A 13746-nucleotide genomic window follows, 5' to 3' on the forward strand; every position below is an offset into this window, starting at 1 on the left:
TTTAAAAATTGGTAAAAATTGCCCTAGACAATATTTTTGAAAAAATACTCGATTAAAAATCATAAAAAAAACTTTGCTTAGTGACAAAAAAGTCTTTTTAAAATATCTTCGATAAATTCATGATACTTGGCCAAGAAGCCTTATTTTTTTTTACAAATCACAATCTTTGGTTGGAATTTCTTTTATTGAAAACAATCTAAAATCATTTAATCTTTTAGATTTTCCTTCTCATGCTTTTCACAATTTTGCAAAAGTTTTCTGTGCTACATATCACTCTCTCTCTCTCTCTCTCCCTCTCTTCATTGATAACTATTTTGTCTGATGAAATAGTATAAAATGACTTACCCAATATTCACGGCCAAAAACAAACATTATCAATGTATTGGTAATTTGGTGTAGTAAAACAATAATAATTACTATATATCTAAGTATTTTTCAAATAATCATTAATTTCATTCAATATTCTATTGGTATGGAAGCAATACAAACTAAACTTACTCACTCACACATACATGCTCAAATATCTAAGGCGCTCACACTTATCCGACCACCAGAAACCCTCACGAATTCGATAAGTTATAACCAAATTAATGCCAATCTAATGAAATAAAAAATATTCATACATATATTTTCAATATTTTTGCCATATATACAGCAATGGAAGTTTGGCAAAGAATTCAGTCAGTTACGAAATTTTGTTCAATACACTTCTAGTTTTTTTTTCTCTAATTCTAACGCGTTTTTGAGAGAAAGTAAATACATTTGCAAAGGAACTGGAGTATAAATCACATCACATCAAGTGTCAGTTAGCTGTAATCGATCAGCAAAGTCGATTTCGATTAATTGTTTTTTTGGTCGTGGTGGTGTTAGTTAGTACAACGGACACGTGATGAGTGTCAACGATAACCCGCCAAAGGATGATAAATCCTTTTATAACAGTAATATAACACTTGACGGACAAAATGCGGGCTCCACGGTGTAAGTGTGACAAAGAAAGAAAGTTAAAAGAAGAAGTAAATAAAAAACACTAGTGCTAAGGGCAGTGGAAATCGTGTTGTCTCATGATTGTGAAATGGTTTATGGTGTTTATAAAAAATAAATATTAAATTTGATAATAAGTTCGAGGCGTTTTGGTGTCGTTCTTCGAAATGGAATATAGAAAACCTGTCGTGAATAGACAATTTTATAATTTTGGTGAAGTTTCGAGCAAGAATTGAATTCAAATGATCAGTTTTTGTATGACGATTCTAAAAGTGATCGCGAAACTTGCATTCCTGGTATACTCTATCCAATCTGTATTTTTTATTAAAAAAATAATTTTTCAAGTTTACTTTCTTACCTTCAGATAGAAACTGGCCTAAAGACTTTTGAAATTAAATTAAAAAAGTAGTGAACAAATTTTTATTTATTTTATTTATTTATTTTTTTTTTTTTTGAAAATTATATTTCAAAATATGATCATTAAAAAACTCTTTCAATTTGTGGCCCTTTGAGACTGATCACCAATCAATTGATATCAGATTTAAAGATGGTGATTTTAAAAATGTCTTGATAAAATTTCAAATAAAACAAAACTCGTCATGAATGTGCAGATTTGTTTGGAAGTTTATTTACTTTTTTTTTAATTATTTTGGAAAGAAAAAATGTACATTGAAATAAATCCAAATTAAAAAATCCTCAATCGACTATTTTCGAAGCACTATTTTTTATTTATTGTCTGTCAATATATTTCCGTATTATATTTTATAATAAAACCATTAACAATTAAAAAATCCTTAATTTCGCAAAAATAATTTTTATAAAAACAAATATAAAAATAATGCTTTAAAATAAATCCAAATTAAAAAAAATCTTCAATTTTCGAGAGGCCATTTTTATAACCTCAGCCATATAGCTAGAGAGGATATCATTTAATACGGTCAAAACGTGCCTCATCGAAATAACGGTTTTAGACCCTACGTCTCTTTCGACCAAATCTGTTTAAGGAAATTTATAGCCAATCTAGCGATGTCCGTCCGTCCGTCCATCTGTTTGTCCGTCTGGCTGGCTAGTGCGCACGATAACTCTTGAAGGGAGTATCCGATTTGATCCAAACTTGGTACATCGTAATATTATTATCAAACTTAGATCGAGTTCGGAGATGGGCAATATCGATCCACTCCTTCTTGTGTCCACACATATTTCAATACAATTTGCCATCCCAAAACAGGGCAAAATATCCAAAATTATTCTCAATAAATATTGAGTTGAAATTTTGTGTACTGACTAAGTTTTTCCCTACCCAGCAGCGATAGATAAAAAAATATGCTTTCGAACACATCATCATGACTGGCAACAACACTGGCAGTGGTAGACTCAGCGTCAAGCCTTATCTATCCGATTCCATGTGTAATAATAAATACTGATAAAGAAAACCCTCTTCCTAATCAATATATTTTCGTTTTTGGTCATGTTAAAGGCATGTTGGATAAGTTTTTTAAAAATAAAAAAAGTCTCGGCTAAGCTTCGATAGAGGACAATGACATTAGCATAATTGAGTTATTGTTTTGATAACAACAACAACATTTACACTAACAAATATTCCCCTATTTCCGATATTTCCCTCAGGCCCATAAATGGCGAACCCAAGAAAACCAGTTGGTGGAGTCGCGGCAAGAAGGGCACCGAAACACCAACCCCCAGCGAGGGCAGTGAAGAGGATCCCGATGCCAAGCCCAAGAATGATGTTGCCCCAGTGGCATTCTACAAAATGTTTAAATATGCCACACCCATGAATAAAATGATGTACGCCGTTGGTATTGTGTCAGCTGTTGCCACCGGCCTAACCACACCGGCCAACAGTTTAATTTTCGGTAATTTAGCCAATGTAAGTAGTGATCGATGACCCCGAATTCAAGCAGTCATTTTTGCATAACAAATCATTTTGTTTTGTTTTTTATTATTGATAGAAAATGATTGATTTTGCCGGTGAAGAGGGTCCCGGAAACATGACATACGATACACGATCTGATCCAGCTAACCAACTCTTGGAGGCCGTCCAAACGTTTGCCTTCCAAAACACGATGATCGGTGTTGTTATGTTGGCCTGCAGTTACATCTCGGTAACGCTGTTCAATTACGCTGCGCACGCCCAGATATTACGTATACGCGGTAAATTCTTTAGATCGATCCTGCATCAGGATATGTCCTGGTATGATGTCAATCAAAGTGGTGAAGTGGCCAGTCGCATGAATGAGTAAGTTGAGATCGGAATTGAAAAAGCAATGTTTAATTTTATCCACGTTATCCAAATGACACAGATAACTTATCCACGTTATCCAAATAACATAGATACATTATCCGCGTTATCCAAATATCATAGATAACTTATCCACGTTATCCGAATAACCTAGATAACTTATCCACGTTATCCGAATAACATAGATAACTTATCCGCGTTATCCGAATAACATAGATAACTTATCCACGTTATCCAAATAACATAGATAACTTATCCACGTTATCCGAATAACATAGATAACTTATCCGCGTTATCCGAATAACATAGATAACTTATCCACGTTATCCAAATAACATAGATAACTTATCCACGTTATCCGAATAACATAGATAACTTATCCGCGTTATCCGAATAACATAGATAACTTATCCACGTTATCCAAATAACATAGATAACTTATCCACGTTATCCAAACAACATAGATAACCTATCCACGTTATCCGAATAACATAGATAACTTATCCACGTTATCTGAATAACATGGATAAAAAAATCCACGTTATCCAAATAACATAGATAACCTATCCACGTTATCCGAATAACATAGATAGCTTATCCACGTTATCCAAATAACATAGATAACTTATCCACGTTATACAAATAAAAAAGATAACTTATTCACGTTATCCAAATAACATAGATAACTTATCCACGTTATCCGAATAACATAGATAACTTATCCGCGTTATCCAAATAACATAGATAACTTATCCACGTTATCCAAATAACATAGATAACTTATCCACGTTATCCGAATAACATAGATAACTTATCCGCGTTATCCGAATAACATAGATAACTTATCCACGTTATCTGAATAACATGGATAAAAAAATCCACGTTATCCAAATAACATAGATAACCTATCCACGTTATCCGAATAACATAGATAGCTTATCCACGTTATCCAAATAACATAGATAACATATCCGCGTTATCCGAATAACATAGATAGCTTATCCACGTTATCCAAATAAGATAGATAACTTATCCACGTTATCCAAATACCATAGATAACTTATCCGCGTTATCCGAATAACATAGATAACCTATCCACGTTATCCGAATAACATAGATAGCTTATCCACGTTATCCAAAAAATAGATAACTTATCCAAGTTATCCAAATAACATAGATAGCTTATCCACGTTATAAAAATAAAATAGATAACTTATCCACGTTATCCAAATAAAATAGATAACTTATCCGCCTTATCCAAATAACATAGAAAACTTATCCGCGTTATCCAAATAACATAGATAACTTATCCGCGTTATCCAAATAGTATAGCTAACTTATCCGCGTTATCCAAATAACATAGAAAACTTATCCACGTTATCCAAATAACATAGATAACTTATCCACGTTATTCGAATAACATAGATAACTTATCCACGTTATCCCAATAACATAGATAACTTATCGACGTTATCCAAATAGCTAAGATGAATTGGACGATTTATCCCCAATATCCAAATTTCACAGATGACTTATCCACGTTATACAAATTGGTTAGATAGCTTATCCAAATAACATAGATAACTTATCCGTGTTAATTAAACAACATAGAAAATTTACTTAATTGACTTAAATGACTTATCCGTGTTATCCAATAACTAAGATCGATTTTTTATTGAAAAAAAAAAAATTTTTTCTACCTCCTTCCAGAGATTTATCCAAAATGGAAGATGGTCTCGCCGAAAAGGTGGTGATGTTTGTCCATTACATTGTGGCCTTTATTGGTTCGATTATTTTGGCCTTTGTCAAGGGTTGGCAATTGGCTTTGGTGTGTCTGTGCAGTTTGCCGGTAACTTTCATTGCCATGGGTTTTGTGGCCGTTGCCACATCGAAATTGGCAAAGAAAGAATTAAGCGTATATGCCTCGGCTGGCACAATTGCCGAAGAGGCTCTCAGCGGTATACGGACGGTCAAGGCTTTCGAGGGTGAACCCAAGGAAATCCAAGCCTACAAAGAAACCATTGTCGATGCTCGCAAATTGAATATCAAACGGAATTTTTTCTCCGGTCTGGGCTTCGGTCTGTTGTGGTTCTTTATCTATGCCTCATATGCACTGGCCTTTTGGTATGGTGTTGGATTGGTCTTGAAGAACTATCACGGTGACAAATACTACAGCAATTATGATTCTGGTACTATGATCACGGTAAGATTTCATTTCAGATCTCTTTTTTATTGTGGATGTAAATAATGTAAAGTGTTGTCGTTTAGGTCTTCTTCTCCGTGATGATGGGTTCCATGAACATTGGCATGGCCTCGCCCTATATTGAGGCTTTTGGTATTGCCAAGGGTGCCTGTGCCAAAATCTTCAAGTTGATCGATCAGATTCCCACCATTTATCCCATTGAACCGCGTGGCACTCGTCTCAATCATCCGCTCATCCACATTGAGTTCCGCAACATTGATTTCAGTTATCCCACCCGTAAAACGGTGCAAATTTTGGATAAATTTTGTTTGCGCATTGCCCGAGGCCAAACGGTGGCTTTGGTTGGTTCCTCCGGCTGTGGTAAATCGACGTGTATTCAGTTGATCCAACGTTTCTATGATCCCGATGGTGGCAATGTTTATTTCAATGATGTTGATTTGAAGGATCTGAATATTGAGTGGCTGAGATCACGCATTGGTGTGGTGGGCCAGGAACCGGTACTGTTTGGCACCACCATCTACGAAAATATTCGCTATGGTCGTGAAGATGCTACCAAGGAACAAATCGAAGCTGCCGCCCGTGCTGCCAATGCCATGACATTTATTAACAAACTACCCGATGGTTTCCACACCTTGGTTGGTGAACGTGGCGCCCAATTGTCCGGTGGTCAGAAACAACGTATTGCCATTGCCCGCGCGTTGGTTAGAGACCCCGAAATTCTTTTGCTCGATGAAGCTACCTCTGCCCTGGATACGGCCAGTGAAGCCAAGGTACAGGCTGCCTTGGAAAAGGCCAGTGTTGGTCGCACCACAATTATTGTTGCCCATCGTCTGTCCACCATTCGTCGTGCCGATCGCATTGTGGTCATTAACAAGGGTCGCGTGGTCGAGAGTGGTACCCACAACGAATTGATGGCCCTGAAGAGCCATTACTATAATCTGGTAATGACCCAATTGGGTGAAGATGCCGATGCCAGCACACCTGGAGTGGGCCAAAAGGAATTCCTCCTAAATGCCAAGGATGAAGATGAGGAACAAATTACCATTAACAAAGAGGAGACAGAGACCACAGAACTAATCGTAGAAGAGGAAAAATTCAATCTATGGAAAATTTTGAAAATGAATGCCGAAGAATGGCCACAAATCTTGTGCGGTTGTGTGTGTTCAATAATTATGGGTGCAGCTATGCCATTGTTTGCTGTGCTCTTCGGTTCGATTTTGGGTGTTTTGGCTGTGCGTAACAATGATGCCTATGTGAGAAGTGAAACGAATACCTTCAGTTTATATTTCCTGATTTGTGGTATTGTTGTGGGCATAGCAACCTTTTTGCAGGTAAGGTTACCTTTTCACACACATGTGATGGAAGAATTTTTGCGATCATCTGTTTTTTTTTTTTTCGTTTCTACAGATCTACACCTTTGGCATTGCCGGTGAACGTTTGACCGAACGTCTGCGTGGCATGATGTTTGAGGCCATGATGAAAATGGAAATCTCTTGGTTTGATGACCGGGCAAATGGTACGGGTAGTTTGTGTGCCCGTCTGTCGGGTGATGCCTCGGCTGTACAGGGTGTAAGTTGAAAAGATAAATTTCTTTTTTTTTTTTTTTCAAAATTAATGTGATTTTTTTTCTCGGGTTCTTCCTGCAGGCAACTGGTCAACGTATTGGTACCATTGTCCAATCTATATCCACTCTCTTATTGGGCATTGGCCTCTCAATGTACTACGAATGGAGTTTGGGTCTATTGGCTTTGGCATTTGCCCCCTTCATTTTGATTGCCACCTATTTGCAGCGCAAGGTTATGGCCCAGGAAAATATGGGTACCGCCAAGACCATGGAGAAGTGTACCAAGGTATGTTGAAAAGAAGAGCTATATTTAGATGTACATTTTAGATGTGTTAGTCAAAGACATAGAAGTATAAAGATAGGACCAGACACTGTCAACATATGGCAACCCTGTGAACATACCTCTGTTGTTATGATATCCAATGATAACTGATTTAAACCGCTATGTCTTTGTGTTAGTAATAGGATACACTAGGTACAAAAATACCCATTTGCGTTGCCAACTGTATTTGTGTTAGTAACAAATAGTTTACACTAGGTACGAAAAAGACCCATTCGGGTTGCCATCTATACAAATTGTTTCTTCTCAATTATTCAAGATTCGAGAAATTATCCATCAAGACAAATGCTTTCCGTGCGAAATGTATTAAACTGAGAAATGTATTAAGAAATTCGTATACTTTATTGATAATTCACTTGTAAATTTTGTTTTACCGAACAATGTTAAACGAGAACAAGTAAAAAAGCATTATGTTCGGCCGGGCCAAAATTTGAATTCCCTCTACCATTTGCAACGAATTTGGCAATTTTCAAAAAAATAAAATCCGTTTGAAAATCTGTTAAAATCTTAAATTTACCGAGTGTAGCCGTTATAGTAGGGTCTATACTACAACGTTGACCTGCATAGGCAACTTTTGCCATAAGCCATCGCAATATTCAAATGCGAAAATTGACAAAAAATTCGCTAAAATTATCAAAGAACAGAATATCAGGAGATACCGTTTTATGGGGGCTATACGAAGACGTGGGCCGGCACAGACAATTTTCTGTCATAGGCTGTTGTATCCATTACGAAGTTCAAACAAAGACATAGAAGTGTAAAGATGGGACAAGACAGAGTCAAGATATGGCAACCCTGTGAAAATACCTCTGTTGTTATGATATCGTAACAACATAGTTAGCAATGTTAGGCGATTTAAACCGCTTAGGCAATATGCAATTAACTGGGAAAGTCTATGGAATAGAATTTTGAAGCCACATTTTTGGATTTTTCAAACTCTTATTTCTCATTCGTGTTTGTAATTGTGTTTTTTATATTAACATTCCTCTGTCATGAGCCGTATTGTTGACACAAACCATTTGCTCAAAATGCATTTTGTCTAGTCTTTACCATTTTAGGTCTTTGCTTCAAATGCCAAATTTGAAACAATTCCGGTGAATAATGTCACTAAAACCATCAAAATACCGAGTATCGGGAGGTACCGTTAAATGAGGGCTATGTGAAGTCGTGGACTTGTACAGACAATTTTCTGTCATAGGCTGTTGTATCCGTTACGAACTTCAAATGCCAAATTTGATACAATTTCGGTGATTAATGTCGCTTAAAAGACCAAAATACCGAATATCAGGAGGTGCCGTTATATGGGGTTATATAAAGACGCGTACCTGCACGGACAATTTTCTGTCACAGGCTGTTGAATCCATTACAAGCTTCAAATGCAAAATTTTAAACAATACCTGTGCATAATGTCACTAAAATCATCAAAATACCAAATATCGGGAGGTACCGTTAAAAGGGGGCTATGCGATATCGTGGACCTATATAATTGTACCATAAATCAGACCAATTAAATATCAAACTTTACACACTATCAATTTCAAATGTTGTTATATATTCAGGTTAAAATAACGTTTTTTTCAAATGTGGCAACTCTTTTAGTGAATGTGTTCAGTTTTCCTCATGTCTCATTCGTGAACAACGGAGTACCCAGGGACGACTTTCATTTTGGTTCACTTTGGTCCACTTACCTATCCTGAAACTGGTTCCGTGCTCGTTTGGTGAATGTGTTCAACAACACATGTTGTTAGCCGTGAACATATTGTAGTTGACAACACCAATGTCAACTTTCATTTAGTGTTGCCATACTGTAGTGTCCTTCGTTCGTTACTTCAATTTAAACTATTAGAATAATTGACCGTTAATTTTATTTTTCTCTTTCTTTCAGCTTGCCGTTGAAGTTGTCTCAAATATTCGTACTGTAGCTTCTTTGGGTCGCGAAGAAATGTTCCACAAGCAATATATGGATATGCTGTATCCTGCCGTAGAGGTAAGTTTTCTTCTTTTACATAAAAATTCGCCAAAGTTGTTTTGCTAAAAAAATACCAATTTCTTTGCAGAAAGCCAAGCGTAATACACATTTCCGTGGTTTTGTCTATGGTCTGGCACGTTCCTTGATGTTCTTTGCCTATGCTGCCTGTATGTATTATGGCGGTTGGTGTGTCGTCCACAAGGGCATGAATTTCAGTAATGTCTTCAAGGTGTCGCAGGCTTTGATTATGGGCACGGCTTCCATTGCCGGTGCTTTGGCCTTCGCTCCCAACTTCCAAAAGGGTATCTCGGCTGCTGAGGCCATTTACAGGCTGATAACACGTCAACCGAAAATTGTCGATAGCCCTGGTGTATCGATGCAGCCATGGACCTCGGACGGCAATGTTTCGTATAACAATGTTAAATTCTCATATCCCACACGTAAGGAAATTCAGGTGTTGCGTGACTTGAGTTTGGCCGTTGAGAAGGGTCAAAAGATTGCCTTGGTTGGTCCATCGGGTTGTGGTAAATCGACGTGTATTCAATTGCTGCAACGTTTCTATGATGTTGATGGTGGTTCCGTGACCATTGACAAGATTGATTTGCGCAATTTATCGTTGCACAATTTGCGCAAACAATTGGGTATTGTATCGCAAGAGCCCATACTCTTCGATAGATCGATACGTGAGAATATTGCCTATGGTGATAATGTGCGCATTGTATCCGATCAGGAGATTATTGAAGCTGCCAAGAAGGCCAATATTCATAACTTTATTGTTGGCTTGCCAATGGTAAGTAGAAATGGGAAAAATTTAGATTTAAGCGATTCAAAATTTTAAAAAATCGTTTTAGAATTATTTGGGGCTGGGTTCTCTTTAAAGATTTGAAAGTGATATCGAAAGAAGTTTATTTTTCAAAATTTGATTTTTATTTAGTTGGAAAAGTACTCATGAAAAAAAAAACTTTTTTTTTGAAAAATATCTCCAAAACATGAATCACTTAAAATCTGCGTTTTTAAGACTTGCCAAACATTTTTGATAACGATTTATAAATATTTTTCTTCTTATTCTCAGGGCTATGAAACACGTATGGGTGAAAAGGGTACCCAAATGTCTGGTGGTCAAAAACAGAGAATTGCCATTGCCCGAGCATTGGTGCGTAATCCCAAAATCCTCTTGCTCGATGAAGCCACCTCAGCTCTGGATGCCGAAAGTGAAAAGGTGGTACAAGATGCCCTGGAGGTTGCCAGTGCCGGTCGTACCAGCATCAGTATTGCCCATCGTCTCTCAACCATTGTTGATTGTGATACGATTTTCGTCTTTGACGAGGGCAAAGTGTGTGAATATGGTACACACAAGCAGCTACTCGAAATGCGTGGTCTCTACTACACCCTCTATAAATTGCAAACGGGTGCTATGTAAGGGAAACTAGAAAGAGAAAGAAACATGGATCATAGAAAACACATTCCTGCCTCATATACTCATCGTTCTAGCGTTCCTCTAGTCCATAAGTTTAAACATACATTCATTCATTCATTCATTTTAGCCAAATAACACAACCCGACAAATATTTACATAGGAATCGAACAAGAAGTGTATTTAACGCTTAAGTATTTTTATTGTGTTTATTTATTACGCTTTCTTAGATGTATTTTAAATTAAGAAAATTGTTTTTGTACACAATATTCTATAAGTAGATAATTTAACGACACAAAAAAATAGAAAAAAAACTTAGTCTGTAAGTGCACGTGTATTTATATTTGTAGATAACACCAAAAAAAAAAAAAAAAAAACAATAATAATTACTCTTTATAATTGATTTGAATAAACTGAATTTTTCAAAGATAACATAGGTATTTTTTATTTCGTCTGGTTGTTACCATGGGCGACATGAGTCATGGACGGGTTAATGTGTTCATCTTTCACCGATAAAAGTTTGAAAAGAATTTAAATTGATAAGACGCCATTAATGAGACAAAAACTACGTAAAACATTTCAAAACTTTCCCAAATGATAAGTGTATAGTCACCTGCATGGAAAACCATTTTTAGACATTTTGCTGGTGCTGGAAACTTCGAAGGATATCAGTTTTTGCGAACGGTAATTTTCCTCATATGTATGCTTACTCTGAGGATAGATAAATGGCCATCCAGACCCTTGGCTATATCAGACCCTTTCGAATCACCAATAAAAATCGATCAATCATTCGATCATTTCTTATCTCACAACAATCAGGGGGTCAAATTCTCGAATTCGATATCGAACAAATTTAGATAAAAACAAGTTAAAAAGTATCATTTGGTTTTTGCCGACAAATGTACTGCCCCTAAATGAAGCCTAATCGTTATATTAGGGTCTATACGACGACGTGGACCTGCATAGGCAACCTTTGTCATAAAGGTATGAAAAAAATCGGTGAATAATGTAGCTAAAATCATCAAAATACCGAATATCGGGTGTTGCCGTTATATGTGGGCTATACCAAAACGTGGACCTGCACTGACAATTGTCTGTCATAGACTGTAGTATCCATTACGAACTTCAAATACCAAATTTGAAACAATTTCGGTGAAAAATGTCGCTAAAATTATTAAAATACCGAATATCGGGAAATACCATTATATGGGAGCTATACGAAGACGTGGATCTGCACAGACAATTTTCTGTCATGGGATGTAGTATCCCTTACGAACTTCAAATACCAAATTTGAAACAATTCCGGTGAAAAATGTCGATAAAACCTTCAAAATACCGAATATTGGTAGGTACCGTCATATGGGGACTATACGAAGACGTGGACCTGCATAGACAATTCTCTGTCTCAGGCTGTAGTATCCATTACGAAATTTAAATACCAAATTTGAAACAATTCCGGTGAATAATGTCGCTAAAATCATCAATGTACCGAATATCGGGAGTTGCCGATATATAGGGGCTATACCAAAACATGGACCTATACATACAGTGTTTCGCCACCGGAGCTAGAACCCATTATGACCAACACATACAAATTTTTAGACAAATCAGTGGAAAAATGTGGCAAAAATCTTCAAAATACAGAATAAAGGGAGGTACCATTATATGGGGGCTATACGAAGACATGGACCTACACAGACAATTTTGTGTCATAGGCTGCAGTATCCATTACGAACTTCAAATACCAAATTTGAAACATTTCCGGTGAGTAATGTCGCTTAAATCACAAAAATACCGAATATCGGGAGATACCGTTATATCGGGGCTATGGAAAGACGTGGACTTGCACAGACAATTCTCTGTCTCAGGCTGTAGCATCCATTACGAAATTCAAATACCAAATTTGAAACATTTCAGGTGAATAATGTCGCTAAAATCATCAAAGTACCGAGTATCGGGAGGTGCCGATATATGGAGGCTATACCAAAACGTGAACCTATACATACAGTATTTCGCCACCGGAGCTAGAACCCATTATGACCAACAAATACAAATTTTTAGACAAATCCGTGGAAAAATGTGGCAAAAATCATCAAAGTACCGAATAAAGGGAGGTACCATTATATGGGGGCTATACGAAGATATGGACCTACACAAACGATTTTGTGTCATAGGCTGCAGTATCCATTACGAACTTCAAATATCAAATTTGAAACATTTCCGGTGAGTAATGTCGCTTAAATTACCAAAATACCGAATTTCGGGAGTTACCGTTATATCGGGGCTATGGAAGGACGTGGACTTGCACAAATAGTTTTCTATCTATAACTAACTTCAAATACCAAATTTGAAACAATTTCGCTAAAATCATCAAAATACCGAAAATTGAGAGGTACTATTATATGGGGCTATACCATCACGTGGACCTACATGGCCCATTTTCAATACCAAAATTCCTGCAGATATAATATACATTTGAGTATAATTTTATCAAGGTACTTAATTTCGTTCGGAAGCTAGAGTGATTTTCATGGACAGACAGACCGACGGACTTCATAATATCCACATAGAATTTTATGCTGATCAGGAATATATATACACTTTGTGGGGTCTAAAATGTATATTTCGAGGTGTTACGAACGGATTGACAAACTTAATTACTCTCCATACTATAATTGAGGATATAAAAATATTATAGGGTACGCAGTGCGAATCGAATCGGATTGCGAATCGGTGGAAGGACGGACACCGTTAGATCGACACCAAATGTCCTGAATCAAATTTCATCCAATGAGATCTAATGTCTTAAACTCTTCATTCAATGGGGAACATTTTGACCGCATCAAATGATATTTACCCTGTGTGCAATTTGGATTGAGAATTTGAATTTGGTGTTCAGATTTAGGATCCGCAACGAACCAAGTTCTGCTCGGCTAGGGATTGGCAACTCAGGGAAAGTCTTATTAATTATTATCTATTAACGATCAGAAAAGAAAACCTTCATTTCGAGGCGAAAGA

At 36.6% G+C, this 13746-nt stretch overlaps 1 protein-coding gene across 1 annotated transcript; it reads left to right on the top strand.

The window, feature by feature from the left end:
- Nucleotides 1-662: 662 nt before the first annotated feature.
- On the top strand, nucleotides 663-11078 carry LOC101894474 (ATP-dependent translocase ABCB1). Its single transcript, XM_005177047.4, has 10 exons — nucleotides 663-978; nucleotides 2608-2866; nucleotides 2949-3235; nucleotides 4949-5441; nucleotides 5507-6772; nucleotides 6849-7010; nucleotides 7088-7291; nucleotides 9231-9332; nucleotides 9403-10104; nucleotides 10387-11078. Exons 1-10 carry the CDS (start codon nucleotides 890-892, stop codon nucleotides 10732-10734), a joined length of 3912 nt encoding a protein of 1303 aa, XP_005177104.1. The 5' UTR covers nucleotides 663-889; the 3' UTR covers nucleotides 10735-11078.
- The last annotated feature ends 2668 nt before the right edge of the window (nucleotides 11079-13746 follow it).

Source organism: Musca domestica, unplaced genomic scaffold, assembly GCF_030504385.1.
Source record: "Musca domestica strain aabys unplaced genomic scaffold, Musca_domestica.polishedcontigs.V.1.1 8, whole genome shotgun sequence".
NCBI classification, from domain to species: Eukaryota; Metazoa; Arthropoda; class Insecta; order Diptera; family Muscidae; genus Musca; species Musca domestica.

What these genes read in the sequence shown, in the direction of transcription:
- LOC101894474 (XM_005177047.4), top strand. Translation starts at nt 890, where the DNA reads ATGAGTGTCAACGATAACCCGCCAAAGGATGATAAATCCTTTTATAAC. An exon ending in CAAAATGCGGGCTCCACGGT is followed by an intron (nt 979 to 2,607) that starts GTAAGTGTGACA and finishes TATTTCCCTCAG; the next exon opens with GCCCATAAATGGCGAACCCA. An exon ending in GCATAGCAACCTTTTTGCAG is followed by an intron (nt 6,773 to 6,848) that starts GTAAGGTTACCT and finishes TCGTTTCTACAG; the next exon opens with ATCTACACCTTTGGCATTGC.